This window comes from Paramisgurnus dabryanus, chromosome 18 (assembly GCF_030506205.2).
Source record: "Paramisgurnus dabryanus chromosome 18, PD_genome_1.1, whole genome shotgun sequence".
Taxonomy (NCBI): Eukaryota; Metazoa; Chordata; class Actinopteri; order Cypriniformes; family Cobitidae; genus Paramisgurnus; species Paramisgurnus dabryanus.
This window is the reverse complement of record NC_133354.1, coordinates 7,280,520-7,299,011: the sequence shown is the minus strand read 5'-3', so window position 1 is coordinate 7,299,011 and position 18,492 is coordinate 7,280,520. Positions and strand designations below refer to the sequence as shown.

At 36.1% G+C, this 18,492-nt stretch overlaps 1 protein-coding gene across 2 annotated transcripts in view; it reads right to left on the bottom strand.

Moving 5' to 3' along the window:
• Positions 1 to 15,664, bottom strand: part of ric1 (RIC1 homolog, RAB6A GEF complex partner 1) — a 38,063-nt gene extending 22,399 nt beyond the window's left edge. For both annotated transcript variants that reach the window (XM_065243607.2, XM_065243608.2), the window contains exons 1-2: positions 15,085 to 15,664; positions 10,471 to 10,578 (exon numbers count right to left, since the gene is read on the bottom strand). In XM_065243607.2, coding sequence (XP_065099679.1) covers positions 10,471 to 10,578; positions 15,085 to 15,225 — 249 coding nt within the window. In that variant the 5' untranslated portion in view covers positions 15,226 to 15,664. The remainder of the gene's footprint in view (positions 1 to 10,470; positions 10,579 to 15,084) is intronic.
• Between the last annotated feature and the right edge of the window lie 2,828 nt (positions 15,665 to 18,492).

Sequence of the window (18,492 nt, the reverse complement as noted above, 5' to 3'; positions counted from 1 at the left end):
AAGATCCTTGGAATGTCGTTGCTTCCTGTTATTGCCAATTGCTTAGCGATGGATGATGTGCACAGAAGTTTAAATGCCTCAACATTCCCGAGAAGAGCCGGAGAAAAGAGCACACACACGTTCTGTGATCACAACACCACAAACAGCACAGATCTCAGATCAGTTTGGAGAAGTTTTTATTTGCCCCGACTACAAACACTCTTAAGTCTCTATAAACATCTGAATACATCAACTAAAACAAAACACTTCTTAAAGAGCCCCTCTCGTGGATTTTCACTTTTTAACTTTAGTTACAGTATAATGTAGCCGGTGGAGCACACAAGTGTTACAAAGCTCACAGTCCAATTAAAAGAAGATTTTCCATCAACAAAAGTCATTTTTAAAGGTCTACAGTAAACGCTTGAGTGTAGTTTTACAGTTATTACCATGACCTGATTATGTAGACGTGTTCATTTTAATAATGCCCGCCCACTGGCTGCTTATAGACGGTTTCAGAACTAACAACATAAACCCAGCGGCTTTCGATGTCAACACGTAACTTCCGGTAAACTCCGCTAAGAATAAATAACAACAACGTCCTTTTAAAGTAGTTTATTTATATAACCTGCAAAATAAACAACATGTAGATTACATAAGACACCAAAACATTTTTCGACAAGGTATTTGTTCAAGATTTCAATTTAGCAACTAGTAAGACTATTAAACAAACAGAAACCGGAAGTAACATTCTGACCAGATGCTAAACCGCGACAACACACGTGCGTCTGATGAAACCGTATATACCTGCCCTAACCAAATCTGAAAAAACATTGTACTGTTAAACATTTAAACATTTTTAATTTATTTTGTAATTCTCGTTTTTCTCTTACATTAGATTTTCATAACTGTGACAGTAAGTCATACTGTATTGGATTACAGAAAACATTTTAAAAATAAATCTTTGTTTTACAGTATTTGTGCATTTCAATTACATTTAATGCAATCACTGTAAAACATTTCTGTAGAAATTACAGTATTACTGGCAACTAGCTGCCAGTAACTTACTGTAGATTTTACATTTATGTTATTTAGTGGCAACAGTTTGTTCAAAGTTAAATGAACATGAAACATTTTCAGTCTTTATCTTCTATTGTAAGTTACTGCAACCAGCTGCATAATTACAGCAACAAAAAAAAAATTCAGTGTATCATGAAAATATCTTTATTTAAATAACTTTTAAAAAAAACTATACAATTCTTATTCATTGTAAAATGTACCGCGGGAATACAAATAGAATGAGCATGTGTGGAAAAAACTAGTGATGCACCGATCATGATTTTTTATTGCAGATGTTGATTTTTTTTACTTTGGCTTGCTTTTTAGATTTCTTCTAGCTATTTGAGGTTAGGAAGAACCAATAAATATATTTATTTTTTTGAACATGAAGCAGTGTATTTGTCCATGTTTGAACAACAGGATCCAGTTACACAGAATTAAGTATTATGGTGAAAACAGCAAAAAAATGATGTCCATGTATGTGGACACATCAGATTTTAGGAGGTTAAGCAACAGGCAAGAAAGACTGAAAGAGTACAAGAACAAGACGTTTATTTGCTTGTTAACAAAATTGGCCTTAAAACAACAACAGACAACAACTGCATCTTAAACACAATGATGCAACATAATTCAGATGATGTTTTTTGTTTTACATTGAATTCTGATAGGATTAAGGATTTTAGGATTTGAAGATAAAAACAAAGTGGTCTATTTTAAAACAAATAGTGCGTCATTATCAGTTATTTTGGTAATCTGAAGTTTTTATTCATGATTCCTTGTAGTTTTTATATTCACAATAAGTCAAAAATCTGCCTACAGGGCTAAAGACAGAGCCATACAGTGCAAGATATCACATGAAAATTGGTCTGTAAATTCATTGATGAAGAATAAATTAAATTGAAAAGAAAAATGTACCACTATAGAGAGGGGGAGAGCGAATGATTGACACCTTGATGTCCTCATAAACCATACAGACATAAAACATGCTGTCTATATTGTTTTTATATTAGAAGTATAATCAACTTAAACTTGACTTGTAATATAAATCATTAAAATGAGCTTTAGTGTTCATTTTTTTAAGCCTTATGGTAAAGATGAAACATGAAAGTCTTATGGTTGCTGTGACCTTTCTCGTCTTGTCATGTGTTTATGATGAGCGAGCGGTGCGTCTCATCGTGGTGAGCCATGTGCGCTTATAAACAACACTTTATCAGATATTATATTGAGATTAAAAAAAGAAAATTTCTCAAGGCAGATCCCTTCACACAGACGGCTGTGTGTCTGTAATGCAAATCGGCAGAAATTAAATGCAAAATGGTCCGGTTGCCAGTCGCATGTAAGGAGCAAAAAATGTCCCAGTCTAAATGTATGACCCGTCAAATCTCTAGAAATAAATATCTATATATCATTTACATAATATCACACTAGACAATTAATCTTTCTGAATATTCCCCAAATCAGACTTTGAAATATCAACCCCAAAAATGTAAGGATTTAAAAATACAGAGTTTTTCAAAGAGGAACTTAAAATGGTTTAAAAGTGAAAAGAAATGAGTCAGATCTGCTGTTGCTGTAAGAAAGCAGCTGACAGATTTAAAACCGAGATCAGACACAGATGAAGAGTTTGCAGTTATGAGTTCCTCTCATTTACTTCTGCATGAAACTCTCGGAAGTTTGACGACAAAACATAGACTAAACAAAACCTACATCAGCTCAAACATGCACTCGTGTAGTTCAGCACAAGGGGTTTTCTTTCTGTCATGTACACAAATCTGTAGAGAAGATAAAATCATAACTGCAGGCCCAGAGATAAAAATAAACACAACATGCGGGCGTTCCAGGATTTTAAACATGCCTTTTTTCCCAACACTATTATCATGTGTAAAAGTTTTCCTGTTGCCTGAAGTATGAAAACTACAGACTAGAGTCAGATTTCTACAGAGAAAACAAAGCGTCTGAGCTTGAGTTTCACGACAGATCCAACAAAAACCAGACCAGCACAATAACAGCAAAGATACAGAAACCACACAAGCACACTCACTCACAACTAAATACATAAATATGTTGTTTTAGGATACGGTGCATTGTAAAATAGTGTGTAACTTTATTGTTTTAAAAAATACATTTAGCCATTGTCCTTAACTCTTTTCCTGACAGAGTTTAAAAAAAAGTTGGCAGCATTTTTATTCTTAAAATTAACTTATGCAGGGTTTCCCGCAGAAAATTTGTTAGTTAAGGTGGTAGGGTTGTGCAGGTGGGCGGGCCAGGGGCGTGGCAATCAAAGGGGCGGGTCGTACGAGTCATGATGAAAATATTTTTATTTAAAACACTCAAATAAAACTCAATTTTGAAGAAACTATAACAGAAAATGAACACATACTAGATTATTATTGAATTAAATGTTTTATCAACAGGCTAGTTATCCTCCAGACATTGACGGACCATGTCTTTCTCTCATTTCGGCCTGCTCGCAGTTTGAAGCGCGTCCACGCTATTCTCGGAGATGCACTTGACAGCCTTTTGTGCAGCAAATTTTTTTTGGACAACCTTGTTAAGGTGGTAGGGTATTCCAGCTTAGGTGGGCCGCCCGAACTGAAAAGTGCTGTGGGAAACCCTGTTATGCTTTAAAATTTAGAATGGTCTTCTTTAAATGTACAAATATATGAAATAAAAAACAAATAACAAAAAACAAAAAAACGCTTTATCCTACCCTCATTTGTTCTCTTTTTATCTCCTCTCAAATATGGGTAGGTTTCTTCAAAAACACCATTTTTTTTTACAAAAAGCTGAGATTGCATTTTTTTTTTAATACTTTTGTTAGAGATCAGATTCAGAGCGATGATCAAAACTTATGAGTTTTTACTGGTTTTTGATCAGTTGATGCTTCAGTGTTTTATAAGTTGTGTAAGAGTGCCAACTAGTGGATTATAGTGGAAATATGGATTACTGTAAAAAGTCGTCATTGGCAGGGAAAGAGTTAAAAGGTTTTCTGCTTAAATAAAATCTGTGCCAACAACGCCACACAGCTGACTCAGAAAACACAGACTATTTAAAAAGTTTCCTGAACAGATGAAAACAGAGTACAGACGCTAGAGATGAAGCATAAACATGCTACAGCCCGTCAGCAAGGATTTTTAGCCCATCTGGAGCTTTGCTGAGGATTGTGGGAAATATTCATGAATGTTATGTCACTCGCTGCTCACCCACACGGTTCTGTTCTTAGAAAATAAACACAGACCTCATGGGAATATTTCTGAAACAACTACACCAATAACTGCCTGATCAGACTCTGTGATGTACTTATCACACGCGAGAGAGACAGACAGACTAAACACACTGTTAAACAGACCATACAGTCTGATAACATAAAGGAAGAACTTTGAGACGTTCAGGACAGATGAAGCTGAGGTAAAGATCTTTCCTGCACAACCAGATGTTATGATGTCTGATTGGTGCAATGATTTGGAATAGGGATGCACCGATACGGATACTGGTATCGGGTATCGGCCTCGATACCACATTTTCTAAAGTACTCGTACTCGTTAAAAGTCCCCCGATACCAGGGATCGATACCACGGTCTGAGAAATGTCTATGTTTGAGCGGCGTGTAAGGGGTTAATGCCTCTTTTGTTGTCCAAAGAGGCAGAGTTTACAACAAACTGGAAAACTAGTCCTTTGTTTTTTTGTTAAATGATATGACTAAAGCTGTTACCTGTAAATTTAAATCATGTTTTTTTATTAAGTACTCGGTATCGGTATCGGCAAGTACTGAAATGCAAGTACTCGTACTCGTATTCCAAAAAAGTGGTATCGGTGCATCACTAATTTGGAAATACTTTATATTTATTATAAACACACAATGTTCATTTAATGTTTGTCTGTCATTATTAACCATAATAAAGTAACAGCTATTGGCCTTCTGTTCTTCAGACATCAGTATTAAACATTAACATATATAATAAGCCTGTTACTATGAAGCCGGTTTAGTTGGCTAGCCAGTTAAGTTTAGGATTAGTTTGTGCCAATCCATAAAGTAGCTCAGCTTTAAGCGGTGTTCACTGCCATAGTAACTTACACTACCTAGTTAACCTGCTCAGAGGCACACACACACCCAATCGGTTGTGAGCAACGATGGGGGACGAATACGTCACGGTTTGGGTTGTAATTTTTGTGTCCTTTGTGTTACTGTTGTGATGACACTCGACACACAGCAGTGGTTACTGCCTTTTGATCCCGGCAATGTAACTAGGTCCCTATCCTGGGACCCTATTCTAGGATGTGTTTGTGTTCACACAGAAGGCACTCTGTGTGTTACAGAGATAAATGTGACCCGTGCTGGCAGAATCATTCAGAAGAAGCATATTTTCCAAAAACTTTCAAAAAAAAAAAAAAAAAAAAAAAAATTCCAATGTATGATTTGTTGGAATCTGACAAAAAAAGAAAGAAAAGATAGCTACACCTGTTCGAAATTGAAAGAGTCGGCAAAGTCTGTTTTGAGAAAAATCAAATGAAAGAATTTTTTAAGGTTCAAAAGCAAAAGACAGCTTTAAGATCTACTGTAATGTAAGGATCTAATCTAATCTTACACATCAGGGGGCGTATTACAGAAGGGTCCTAACTTTAAAATCTTATCTTAACTGTTTGGTAACCATGGTAATTTCAGTTAGGACCTCATTTAAGACAAAAGCTATTACAGAATGATGTTTCTAAATGCATTATCTTATCTTAACTGCAGATAGGAAAGTGGTATTACAGAAGCATCCTAACTTGACAAAACATCCTAAAAACGGTCTTAACTTTAGGGTAACCTCACAGGTGTCCTAACTTAAAACTTTAATGAGAGCCAGCTGAAACAATCACATTATGATAGAGCTGCGGGAGAATGACATTACATTTTTAACCAAGTGGAGGATGAAAAACATCAATGTTTGTTTTTGGATTACTCTTTGAATGTTTTTTTACCTTCACACATTCACATAATCACAATGTTTCTCATTACTGGAGCGATCTTTCAATTTCTGTCATCCCTCTTTATTAAAAAACAGTTATCTTATCCGATGATGGGATTATAGTGAATACAGTACACACTTGACTCAGCATCTATTTCTTGTCATGTCTCTATCAAATGTTGAAATGTACAATAGTATCCTAGCACTTAGGAAGAATCATTTTTTTTAATTTTTGTAAGTCACATTAGCTTAATGTTTAAATTGAATGGTATCTGATAGATGATGTGCTAAAACACTAATACACAAAACACAGACTAGGATTACTATGAATTTAATAAAATGTATTTTTCTGGCCCATTGAAATTAAAAGGACAATTCTTTTGTTTACTGTAGCAGCAGCTCACGCATTGCTGGTTGCTTGGTAACAGACATGACAGTTGATAGCCGAACATGATTAAGCGATTTGGGACTTCCTAACAAGAGATGAGATAAGATTTGGTGAAATAAGATGAGAATCCTCGAGACCACATTTTCTAAAGTACTCGTACTCATTAAAAGTCCCCCGATACCAGGGATCGATAACACGGTCTGAGAAATGTCTATGTTTGAGCGGCGTGTAAGGGGTTAATGCCTCGTGTTGTCCAAAGAGGCAGAGTTTACAACAAACTGGAAAACTAGTCCTTTGTTTTTTTTGTTAAATTATATGACTAAAGCTGTTACCTGTAAATTTAAATCATGTTTTTTTATTAAGTACTCGCTACTCGGTATCGGCAAGTACTGAAATGCAAGTACTCGTACTCGTACTCCAAAAAAGTGGTATCGGTGCATCCCTAATAATTATTTTTACAACCCTATTATTTTAACATCAATCAGGTACTGCACTTTATTTTCTAACTTCTGCATGTTTTAAAACTAAATTAAAATGTGGATGGAGGTGCATCTTTTTATACAGTAGGTTAAGCACTTATATTAATGCTTTTTGTACTTATTTTTATGAAAACCTCAATTTCGACCAAAATAGACATTAAAATTTTCTTTTGCCTGCATCTCAAAAGACGACGGTGCACATTTTCACTTCAAAAAAGTGCCTCTTATTTAGTATTTTTGTTTTGTTTTCAGTAGAAATATCTAAAAATTCTTAAATCAAGATGAATTTTCTTGATGAGCAAAATGACCCAAGAAAATAATTCTAGTTTTAAGACCAAAAATGTAAAATTGAATAGTGCTTAAAAAAAGCAAAAATATATATTTTATGAATTAAGTGTTTTTCTAACACCATTGGCAGATACTTTTGCTTGTTTAAAGCAAAAAAAAATTAAATTGTATATTGGTTGTCTAAAAACTAGACTTACTTTCATAGGTTATTTTGCTAATCAAGAAAATAAATGTGAATTTAAATATTTTTTAATATTTGTATTGAAAACAAGACAAAAATACTAAATAAGAAAGTAATTTTTGCAGTGTTATAAATGTGTTCCCTGTGTGATAAAGCGTCACCACGATGTCCTGAGATCTTCAGTATGGAGTCTAAAACACAAAGTGTAATCCTGCACCACATTGACGTCAGCGTATGGAAACTCTCAGGTTTGATATCTCCAAACTCACACATGAGACACAACAAGTCTGATCAAAACTCACATCTCATCATTCTGAACTTCATGAACAGACAGATGTGAATCACATGAACACAAGAGCTGTGCTGAGATGAACAATCATCAGTCTGTCTATCAGTGCATTAATGAAATAATTCAACACTAATAATACAGCCAAACAAGAGACATGACAGGAGACGTTTTCTCTCATTGAATTATAACTGACAGCTATTCAACTAACCACTAACATCTGAGACAATGGCCTGCTTCACGATGTGATGCTGCAGGAGAGTTTAGCTAAAAGAAGACACAATTATCTCGCCCGCGCTTCATTACGCTCTTTGTGTCTGATGATTTCTATGTAGGCAGCTCAGTAGTTTTTGAATGCTGTATATTTGTGATGTGGTTAGGTTGAAAATTCTCTCCTCTGCGCCTGAAGAACATTTATGGCCTTTAAATCCCACAGATCTCAGAGATAAAACGACAATTTGGTACAAAACAAGCGTAGAAAGTAAGGATAATAATTTGAATAGAAAAAATGCTATTGAATCAGATAACTGCAGATATCTGTTTAACATCAAACAGTAGAGATAGCTCCGTCTTTATGAAGTGTTGTTAAATGAAGATCGTAACTTTGCACAGTGAACAAGTCAGCTAACTTTATTTGTTAAACTCAGATGTTCTTGTTTGATCCGTCTGCTGTTTTTACTGGATAACCACGGAGCAGAGTTTTCTCCTCAGTCGGCATTATTAGTTAGATGAACAGACTTTCACCAGAGCAGATAGACTAAAAATTGTTGTCTTTCTTCACAAAAACATCTCAAACTAAATAAAGAAGAGATTCATATGCTGACTGTGCAGTCTGTTGTGTTTATTCGTTTGCTCTGAGCCCTCACTTCTTGTTTTAAGTTTACATGACCATTGTGTACTTTGTCAAGACCTCAAACTTTTAACTTGGCTTGTGGTTAAGGTTAGGGTTTAATATAATTTCCGTGAGATAAAACAGTACTGAATTTGTTCTAACGACCAACTTAAAACACCAAGGACTTGCCATTTTTCTGTAGGCTATTTTTTTACAATGTTTTCTCTTTAAAATACACACACACATACACTCACCTAAAGGATTATTAGGAACACCATACTAATACTGTGTTTGAGCCTCTTTCACCTTCAGAACTGCCTTAATTCTACGTGGCATTGATTCAACAAGGTGCTGAAAGCATTCTTTAGAAATGTTGGCCCATATTGATAGGATAGCATCTTGCAGTTGATGAAGATTTGTGGGATGCACATCCAGGGCACAAAGCTCCCGTTTCACCACATCTGGTCTGGTGACTGTGGGGGCCATTTTAGTACAGTGAACTGATTGTCATCTTCAAGAAACCAATTTGAAATGATTCGAGCTTTGTAACATGGTGCATTATCCTGCTGAAAGTAGCAATCAGAGGATGGGTACATGGTGGTCATAAAGGAATGAACATGGTCAGAAACAATGCTCAGGTAGGCCGTGGCATTTAAATGATGCCCAATTGGCACTAAGGGGCCTAAAGTGTGCCAAGAAAACATCACCACCAGCAGCCTGCACAGTGGTAACAAGGCATGATGGATCCATGTTCTCATTCTGTTTACGCCAAATTCTGACTCTACCATCTGAATGTCTCAACAGAAATCGAGACTCATCAGACCAGGCAACATTTTTCCAGTCTTCAACTGTCCAATTTTGGTGAGCTTGTGCAACTTGTAGCCTCTTTATCCTATTTGTAGTGGAGATGACTGGTACCCGGTGGGGTCTTCTGCTGTTGTAGCCCATCCGCCTCAAGGTTGTGTGTGTTGTGGCTTCACAAATGCTTTGCTGCATACCTTGGTTGTAACGAGTGGTTATTTCAGTCAAAGTTGCTCTTCTATCAGCTTGAATCAGTCGACCCATTCTCCTCTGACCTCTAGCATCAACAAGGCATTTTCACCCACAGGACTGCCACATACTGGATGTTTTTCTCTTTTCACAACATTCTTTGTAAACCCTAAAAATGGTTGTGCATGAAAATCCCAGTAACTGAGCAGATTGTGAAAAACTCTGACCGGCCCGTCTGGCACCAACAACCATGCCAAGCTCAAAATTGCTTAAATCACATTTCTTCCATTCTGACATTCAGTTTGGAGTTTAGGAGATTGTCATGACCAGGACCACACCCCTAAATGGATTAAAGCAACTGCCATGTGATTGGTTGATTAAATAATTGCATTAATGAGAAATTGAACAGGTGTTCCCAATAATCCTTTAGGTGAGTGCATAAAGAATATAAGCTTAGTTTGTTATGGATATTTCCGAATTATAAGCCTTCTGTGAAATTGTGACAAAATTAAAAATACATGAAACTTCAAAAACAGACGTCTTAATTAACGTCATTTAAATAAACAAATATTCAAATGTAATATTACTGAAAATGCCCATCCCTAGTAAAAGATTGATCTCAGTATGATTAGACTGGTGTCATGCAGATGTTTTATTTTTGTTTGTGACTTGCATAGCATTCAATCATTAATTTTTAATCAGTATGCATTTTCTGCAGGATTCAAACCCATGCAAGCACAATGATCTGACTGAAACTATAGTTAAGCTGTAGTTCAGTTGCTGAAGTCTCTTTTGCCGTCTATGTTTTCTGCGAGTACAGCTGCCATCTATATGAATGGATAAATACTCTCTAAATACAAGCACTGTTTTGTGTCCAGCTTCATAAGAGAGATTTAGAAATGCATCATCATCTGTGTCTTTAACCCACAGACACTGAACAAGACTGTTGTGTGTGAGGTCTCTTATATACAGTGAATCTTTATAGATCAGAACACCATGACAAACAAGAGACTGAAGAGAAGATGAAGTGAATCTCACTCACCGATACGGCGATCATGGAGTCGTCCGGCTTCCATTCAGCCTGCTGATAAGAGCCGAACTGTGCAGCCGCTTTCCCAGATTCAATATAGCTGACGATCAACACACTGGGCTACACACAAACACAAACATCTGAATTAATACACACCACTGCAGCACCATTCATTTACAATGATTACTAAATATAACCATTATTACTAGTTTAACTTGCTTGATTTTGAGTGTGCGAGTTCTTCATGAATGTGTGTGTGTGTATTGTGAAGGGCTCGCAAAAGGTCAAAGAGGCCACAAATTCCATACAGCCTTGTAATATTTCACAACATGAGGAAAACCAGTCAATGACCTATGAATACACACACACACACACACACACACACACACACACACACACACACACACACACACACACACACACACGATTCTCGCAAAATTAGACTAATGAGATGTCATGAAACATTTTGATAATAATGTGTGATGTGAATCTGTGTAATTGAAACAGCGCTTTAATGTTTAATTCACAACACAAATACTTTGAGTTGATGGTTTGTTAAAGTTTTATCCAAGGTAAGATACTTTTAAGACAAACTTTACACAGCAGGATTTTTTCCAGTCATCTGTTGTGTTTGAAAGAAAGCTGACGTGACGTCCCTCTGATGTCCTACACATGACTGTATGTGCATGTCTGTGCTTGCGTGACGCGAAACATGTCGAGACAGGACGCTTTCATCTACACAACAACCTGTGAACTACTGACACTCACTGTCGTACTTTATTTCATTTCTCCTGACCCCTCGAATCCATCACACATAGGATTTACATGGCAGGAAGTTTGTGTGTTTGCATGTGAGGTCATTTCCTGTCAGACAGGAAGTACACAAAATCACCTGGACGCTTTTACTCAGACGGTTGCTGCGTCACAATTCGACTATTTATCCTATGCCCTAAAGGTACTGAATACTGTTTGATGTGCTAAAGTATGTTAGTGGTTGACCGATATGGGTTTTTATGGCTGATGCCCTAAGTTTAGTGGGTAGCAAGAGAGTAGTTGGACATATAACAGAAGTTAACGTTGCTACCTAGACAACATTGTGATTGTGCACCTATTTCATTGCTAAAAAACAATGTGATTTGGTGTAATTGGTATAACACAATAAGTTTGCATGGTTTATGGTAAAAAAAAAAGCACATTATTTTCCACATACCGTACATTTTTGTAGCTCCAGATGTCCCTCTCTTCCTGAAACGCACTGATTTTGTACAAAACTCATCGATTTGAAAAGCTCTGTGTCCCTGATTGGCCAGCTAATCTGTACATTGGGACTGACCTGAATACATCTGCAGGAAATGTGACGCTCCTTACCATGTTTGAAAGATTTGGTTGCTAACCGAGTTAGCATGATAACGAGTTTTTTAATTTTTAATAAGGTTTTTCTGTTCTTTGATGCCATAGAATTTTCATAATTCTCACAAAAAACTCACACAAGCATAAAAAAGAAGATAAAAATGAACAAAACTCAAGCTCACTGAAGATAAACAGTCAGTGATGAAGGAATGATAACAAATAATTATGTATAATATCTTATTAAGTATTATATTGATATTTTATTACAGGTAAAAAAGCAATTTAGTCAAGAGCAGTGAGGGGTTTTTTCTCAATGCTGTTGACAGACATGACCTTTAATCTACCCTTACACATGCGTTCTCTATTTCAGTTGTTCACTTTCAGACCTTGATGGTCGTGTTTATGAGGAGACTTGCAAAGAAGGGAATTTTGGCACATATATGTATTTGAAGCCAACAAAGCTTAATGGGCAGCGTTTGCGTGACCTGTGCGCTCCTCTCACACAAAAACAGCGTGTGCATATGGCACTGTTGTTTGTGTTTCAATGCCTTAAAATCACTTAATTTAAAACTGCAGTGCTTAATGTACAAACTTTAAGTTTTCATAACCACACGCACAGCAAGGTGATGTGGACGTGTAACCTCTACCGGTTTATATCGCCCACCCGTAGTACTACTACACATTTACACACCAAAGGAAATGTAAAATCGTTAATCGGACCATAGGTGCCCTTTAAAGAATCTCATTTTGACATAGTGTGATTGAAGAAAATGCTAATTCTTATTTTAAATACTATCTAGAACTGACAGGAGGACACAGAGCTCATATTTGAGCTGAATAAATGTTAATTAATCAGGGTGAGATTGTGGAAATCAGTCTCCATCTGTACTATAGTAATACTGACTGTATTATTGTTTTAAGAAATGAAATACTGCATAATAAAACAAAGTTGCCTCAAAGATAACTTCTCATTCAGTTCTTGACAGAGGACAGAGATTAACATCTGGGGCCTCATTTATAAAGCGTGCGTACGCACAGATTTGATCGTAAAGTTTGCGTACGCAAAAATCCACGGCAAAGTGCAAATTTATAAAAGCTGGAAAAGTGCTTAGCGCCACGTCAGGGTCTGAGCAGACGTACGCACTTTTGCTTGTCTGATAACTGCAGGTTTTTGGAAATATAAGCCATTCTTTCTGTTTGAAATTTGGTTTAAACATTGAGAAGTGCTCTTTTATATGTCTGTGACATTAATTAGGCATCGTTTAAAGGCGGAGATCTGCAACTGCTCGGCTGCGCACAAGTTCAAGTTCATTTGCGATTTATAGATTTGAAAGGGGTACGCGCGTTTTTTGCGCGTACGTTCGGTTTATGAATCACACGTACGCATTTTTTATAAATGATCGTAAGATCAAATGTAGGATGGTTTTTACGCAGCATTTTATAAATGAAGCCCCTGGTCTGTGTGATAAAACGTCAGATAAACACAGTGAAAAACTGAAGTGTCAATCAAAACTGAAGCAGGTCAAACTCATCTCATGTCTCTCGATATCAAAATATCACGAACACTAAATAATAATAGTAGGGATGGGACGATTACTGGTTTCACGATTAACCATGATAAAATGTCCTAAAGATTAGTATTATCGTTTAAAATTTTATTATCATTACAACCGTGTTTGATTACTGGGATTTTGAAAACTCGAGGCAAATCCTGTCCAGCCAGAATCAGTTTGACGCAGGCGTGCACATGCAACATAGTTTTTTTGCACAAGGCGGCATTTAAGGGATAATAATATATTGTATTCATTCACGGTAATCTTATTAGACAGATTTTTTTTTTTTACCACAGAAATAATTTCAGGGACATGAAATATTAAATTGTGATTTTCAAAAATAAAACTTGTTAAAATGTTTTCACTGTGTGTATCAGTTCTTTTTAAACATTCCCATCTCATTTTAACAAAACCATGATAATATTGATAACCGTAATAACTTTGGTCACTATAATCATGAAAAGCAATTTTCATACCATCCCATCCTTAAATAATACACATTTATTTCTTCTGTGGTTCACTTCTATTCATGTAAACATCAAAAGGAGATTCATGAATTTTAAGACCGTGTGTTTTATCTGTTCTGGTGAAGCAGTAAAACACTGACGCGTCAGCGTAACACTGAGGTGTGAAGTTTAACACAACCATCAGAAATCAAACACACAGACACGCAGACACAGACACACACATACGTGCACGCACACACACAGACACGCACAAAGTGAAAATAAAAGTTCTTGAAAAACATGTGGTTTGGAAACTGAGGGAATTTCTGCTGGTTCATTTTGAGGTTTGACAACTGAACAAAAACATCTGACAGATGTCAATAATGATCAAATATCTGCACCGATCTGTTCATACACAGAAGTTAAACACAAAACATTAACTGATTTACATTTTATTCTACTTACTTGATTCATAAATTACCTAAACACACAACCTTCAGGTTAACACAGAACACAACAGCTGATCCTGGGACAGTTTGATCTCAATCAGATGCACTAGTAGCAGTAACTCATCACTTTACCCTACTGAGGCTCAAACTTTTAGTGCTGCCTCACGATTAGTCGCGACTAATCGTTTGCAGAATAAAAGTTTTTGTTTACATAATATACTGTGTAATATAATTATGTATAAATACATACACATGCATGTATAATTTAAAGAAAAAAATATATTTCTATCATAAATATTTATACGACTAATCGTGAGGCAGCACTACAAACTTTACCGTAACCAGCACATTCTAACCAATAGATTAACTCTAGTAGACATATTTACTTCTGACAGAGTGAGACAATAACAGAAATCAATACTTTTAGGGTTCAAACTTCATCAGATCTCATCCATCACCCCATCAAAGCAGGGAATCACGTAAACTCATCTAGAACTGCATAACAACTAATATTAGGTAGATATATACATGCGTGTGTATGCGTGTGTGTGTGTGTGTGTATATATATACACATAATTATTATACACAGTACACACACATATATGAACAAAAACGTTTATTCTGCAAACGATTTGTTGTTGTTGTGCAGTCCTGACTAAATCACAGCTAATGTGAAGCATAAAAGCCCTGATTCTGGAACAGATTTAAAAACACAAATGCTGATGTAACACCCCAGCTGTGGTTCGAACCCACAAACCTTTGGTTTCCTAGCAATGCTATTTAACCATTAAGTCTCTGTGTGTGTGTGTCTCAGTGTTTTGTTCTTACCCTGCTGAACCAGATGTTGATCTGACTCTCGGACAGCACGCACAGGTAAAAGCGTTGCGAGCTGGGCTCGATCAGGAAAGGCCGCTCGCCGCTCCGCAAGGGGCAAAGCAGCTTCCGCGGCCAACCGCTCAGAAAATACATCACGATCCGGTTCCGACCCAAATCAATGCGATATCGGGACGGACAGACTCCCTCCGACAGCCGCCATGCAACAGAATCAAACTGCAGTTAAATAAGGACTCGGTTCGGATTCGATCGCGGTTTACTTTGGGATCATATCAGCGAGACTCGGTGTCGGTTCTGATGATCTCACGTTAAGCCCAAAGGCTTCTTTATTTATTGTTGTTAAGCGAAAATAAGTCTCAAAGCCCTTGATGGTGACACACTGAAGCAGTAACGTTACCGGAGCTCAGCTCAGTGTCGCGAGATTTTTCTGAGATCTTAGTGCGTGATTGGATAGCTGGACTTCGTGTTCCGACGTGAAGTTTTGGATCCGAATTTGTCCCGTATATCCACCACCGTCGCCATCTTTAGTCTGTATTTATCCCCGATACACCCGGAGCTGCTCTGCCAAGCGGCAGCGACACACACATGAACGCGCGGAACTGACGGGTGCCGCCTGTAGGGGGCGCGCCGCGGTCCACAACACAGCAGCATTTAGAAATAGCTGCTAAATTTTTTGGTGTTTTATTTTTAGTAAAATTAATTTTATGAGATTTTAACTTTACAGTTACTATTATTACTATTTTGACAGGCAGATGTGTTAAATGATATTGTATTTTCTTACTTATATACAGTGTCAAAGCTACTACAAATTTTAATATATAGTTAATTCGGCTCGTTTTTGTTGTTTTATGTTGACTGAGTAGATGCTGATATACACATACACATTTACATTATGTATGTATTAATACCAAGGAGGATTAGCGCCGAGCTAAAATAAAAAAAATAAAATCATCTCGAGAATAAAGTCATTATAATGCAAAATTATTTATAAAAAGTCAAACTATAAGAATAAAGCCGTATTTTTTTGGAAATAACGTCCATATATAGCGAGAATAAAGTCGACTTTATTTTGTTATATATTGATTTAATTCTCGATATTTTATTTATTTAGATTTTTTTCTAGAAAAACTACTAGTTAAATCTCGCATTATAATTAATTTAATCTCGAGGTGTTTTATTTTATCCTGGCCCTAATCCTCCATCGCCTTGGTAATTAATGTATCGGTAATAAAATATACTTATTTAAAGTACATGAAATATTTCGGTCTGAAGATGTTTCCTCATCGGCGCTCTAGGTCTCGGTCGCTTTTTGACATTCATGACGTAACACACAATGTTGGCGTGATGACGTCAGTTCCGCTGAACAACGCTCAGTAGAACTGCGGCGCCACCTGCTGCCGGTCGAGAGTCTTGAGCGCTATGAATTATTATATAATATTAAATTATATAAATTTATAATAATTCATAGCAATTTTCTTCTTCATGATCGTATCGCTTCTGCCACTCAACATTTAAGACAAAACATTTAAGAAAGAATAGACCAAAAAGGACTACATTCTAATCAAAGAGAAAGTTATGTTGAAAATGTATAGACAAATATGGTCCGTATAACAGGGTTCAGCAGATCCAACAGTGAAATGAGCATAGACAATAAAAAAATAAGAAGAATTTAAATGTTTATTTTAAATGAAGTTTGGCAAATTATACATTAAAATGTTGTGATCAATCTATGGAAGAAAGTTAAAACTAGTCAAGAACTACAACATGATTATGGAATGATAAAACAAAATGTATATATTAATATCTTCATTATTAATAACTATTTTAACATACATTATGTCAAGCAATGTTTTAAATAGAGTGTGTATTACTGATATGCGAATAAAGCTTAAATTTACTGAAAAAATAATAATCTGCAAAGTTGAACATAAAGCTGATGGAGATCTGTCAGTCAGCTTTTTTATCGGCCACTGTCTTGGGTCCGTTGGCTGTATGGCTGTTTGCTGTTCCATTGCATTCAACCTGAAGACAAAAAAACATAAACATGCAATGAACTTTGAACTTTACACACATCTGTCTCAGCAATTTAGTAGCTTGTCATATGATATCATTATTCAAGTAATACTGTACTTTTATCATGTCTTTACAGTGATTGCGTCTTTTTTATGTGTTTAGGCAGCCCAGCTCTCATTGAACTGTCAATATATGCTTTTGTGTTTTAAAACAAAAATAGCCCCAACTATGTTAAATAAAGACAGTAAATAAAGAAAGAGGATCTAAGAAGACTAAGAAAAGCTGCGAGTGTCACGATCAGAGTGAATCAGAAGAATCGGATCAATGACTCACTGTACTGTGATCAGTCGTCTGATTCACTGCTGGTTTGCTCCAGAATCGACTGATGAAAGGTGAGATGATCGGATAAATGATGGGCTCCAGAAAGCGTTTATAAACCCACAACAGGACAGGAATCACAATACAGGGAATGCAAACCATCTCTCCCGTAACACTGTCAACATAACGAAAGCACACAGATTATAACTTATAGTTAACCACTATATGTCTTTTTATTGTTCAATGTCCATTACAACCAATAGACGAAGTTCAAGTTTTGTTAAAGTTATAACTGATTTATAAACGATTTCTCTTGAACTCTTATGTCATTACTATGAATTAACCCTTAGCCAAAACTGTGTATTAGCTTGATGCTAACTGCATTAATACGGCTTGTCATCATAAACCTGCTCTTTAAATAAATACACAAACGCTTAATTCACACAGATTTATCATCTATAATACGAGCAGATAGTGTTTGTAGTTTAAAACACGGTTTAAAAGGTGTAAATGTGTGTAAAACTCACCTTGCGCTGCCGGAGTAGCTATCAGTGTGCGACGATGTTGATGAGTGTCGTTTCGTGACGTCACGTCACCCTGCCGACCGCCGCCGCCGCTGCTGCCACCCAGAGGAGAGAAAGAGAAACACACAGACACACTTCTGGAAATCAAACCCAGTTTAATTAAACATGTGAATCTAAAAGGATTTAAATAATTAAGAGGTGGAAGTTTAACCTCTTAAATAAATCAAATATATTCATACTTTTAGAAATTAAATTAATATTTGAATATAATATAAATGAATATAAGATTAATACAATAGTTAACATTTGAAGTGAATCAAACCTTTAATAAAAGTTTACATAAAACCAATCCCTTATACCCATTTTTGTCTTAGGACAACTTTGATAAACCGTTTTGATCCACTTCAAATATTGACCTATATATATAAAACCTCTTCGAATATATATACTCTTAGTAATGTGTGTTTGTGTTTTGTACTTAAAACAAAAGTGTCACTGACACATTATTGACTAATTTTATTGTTAATAAAATGAAATATATAATGAA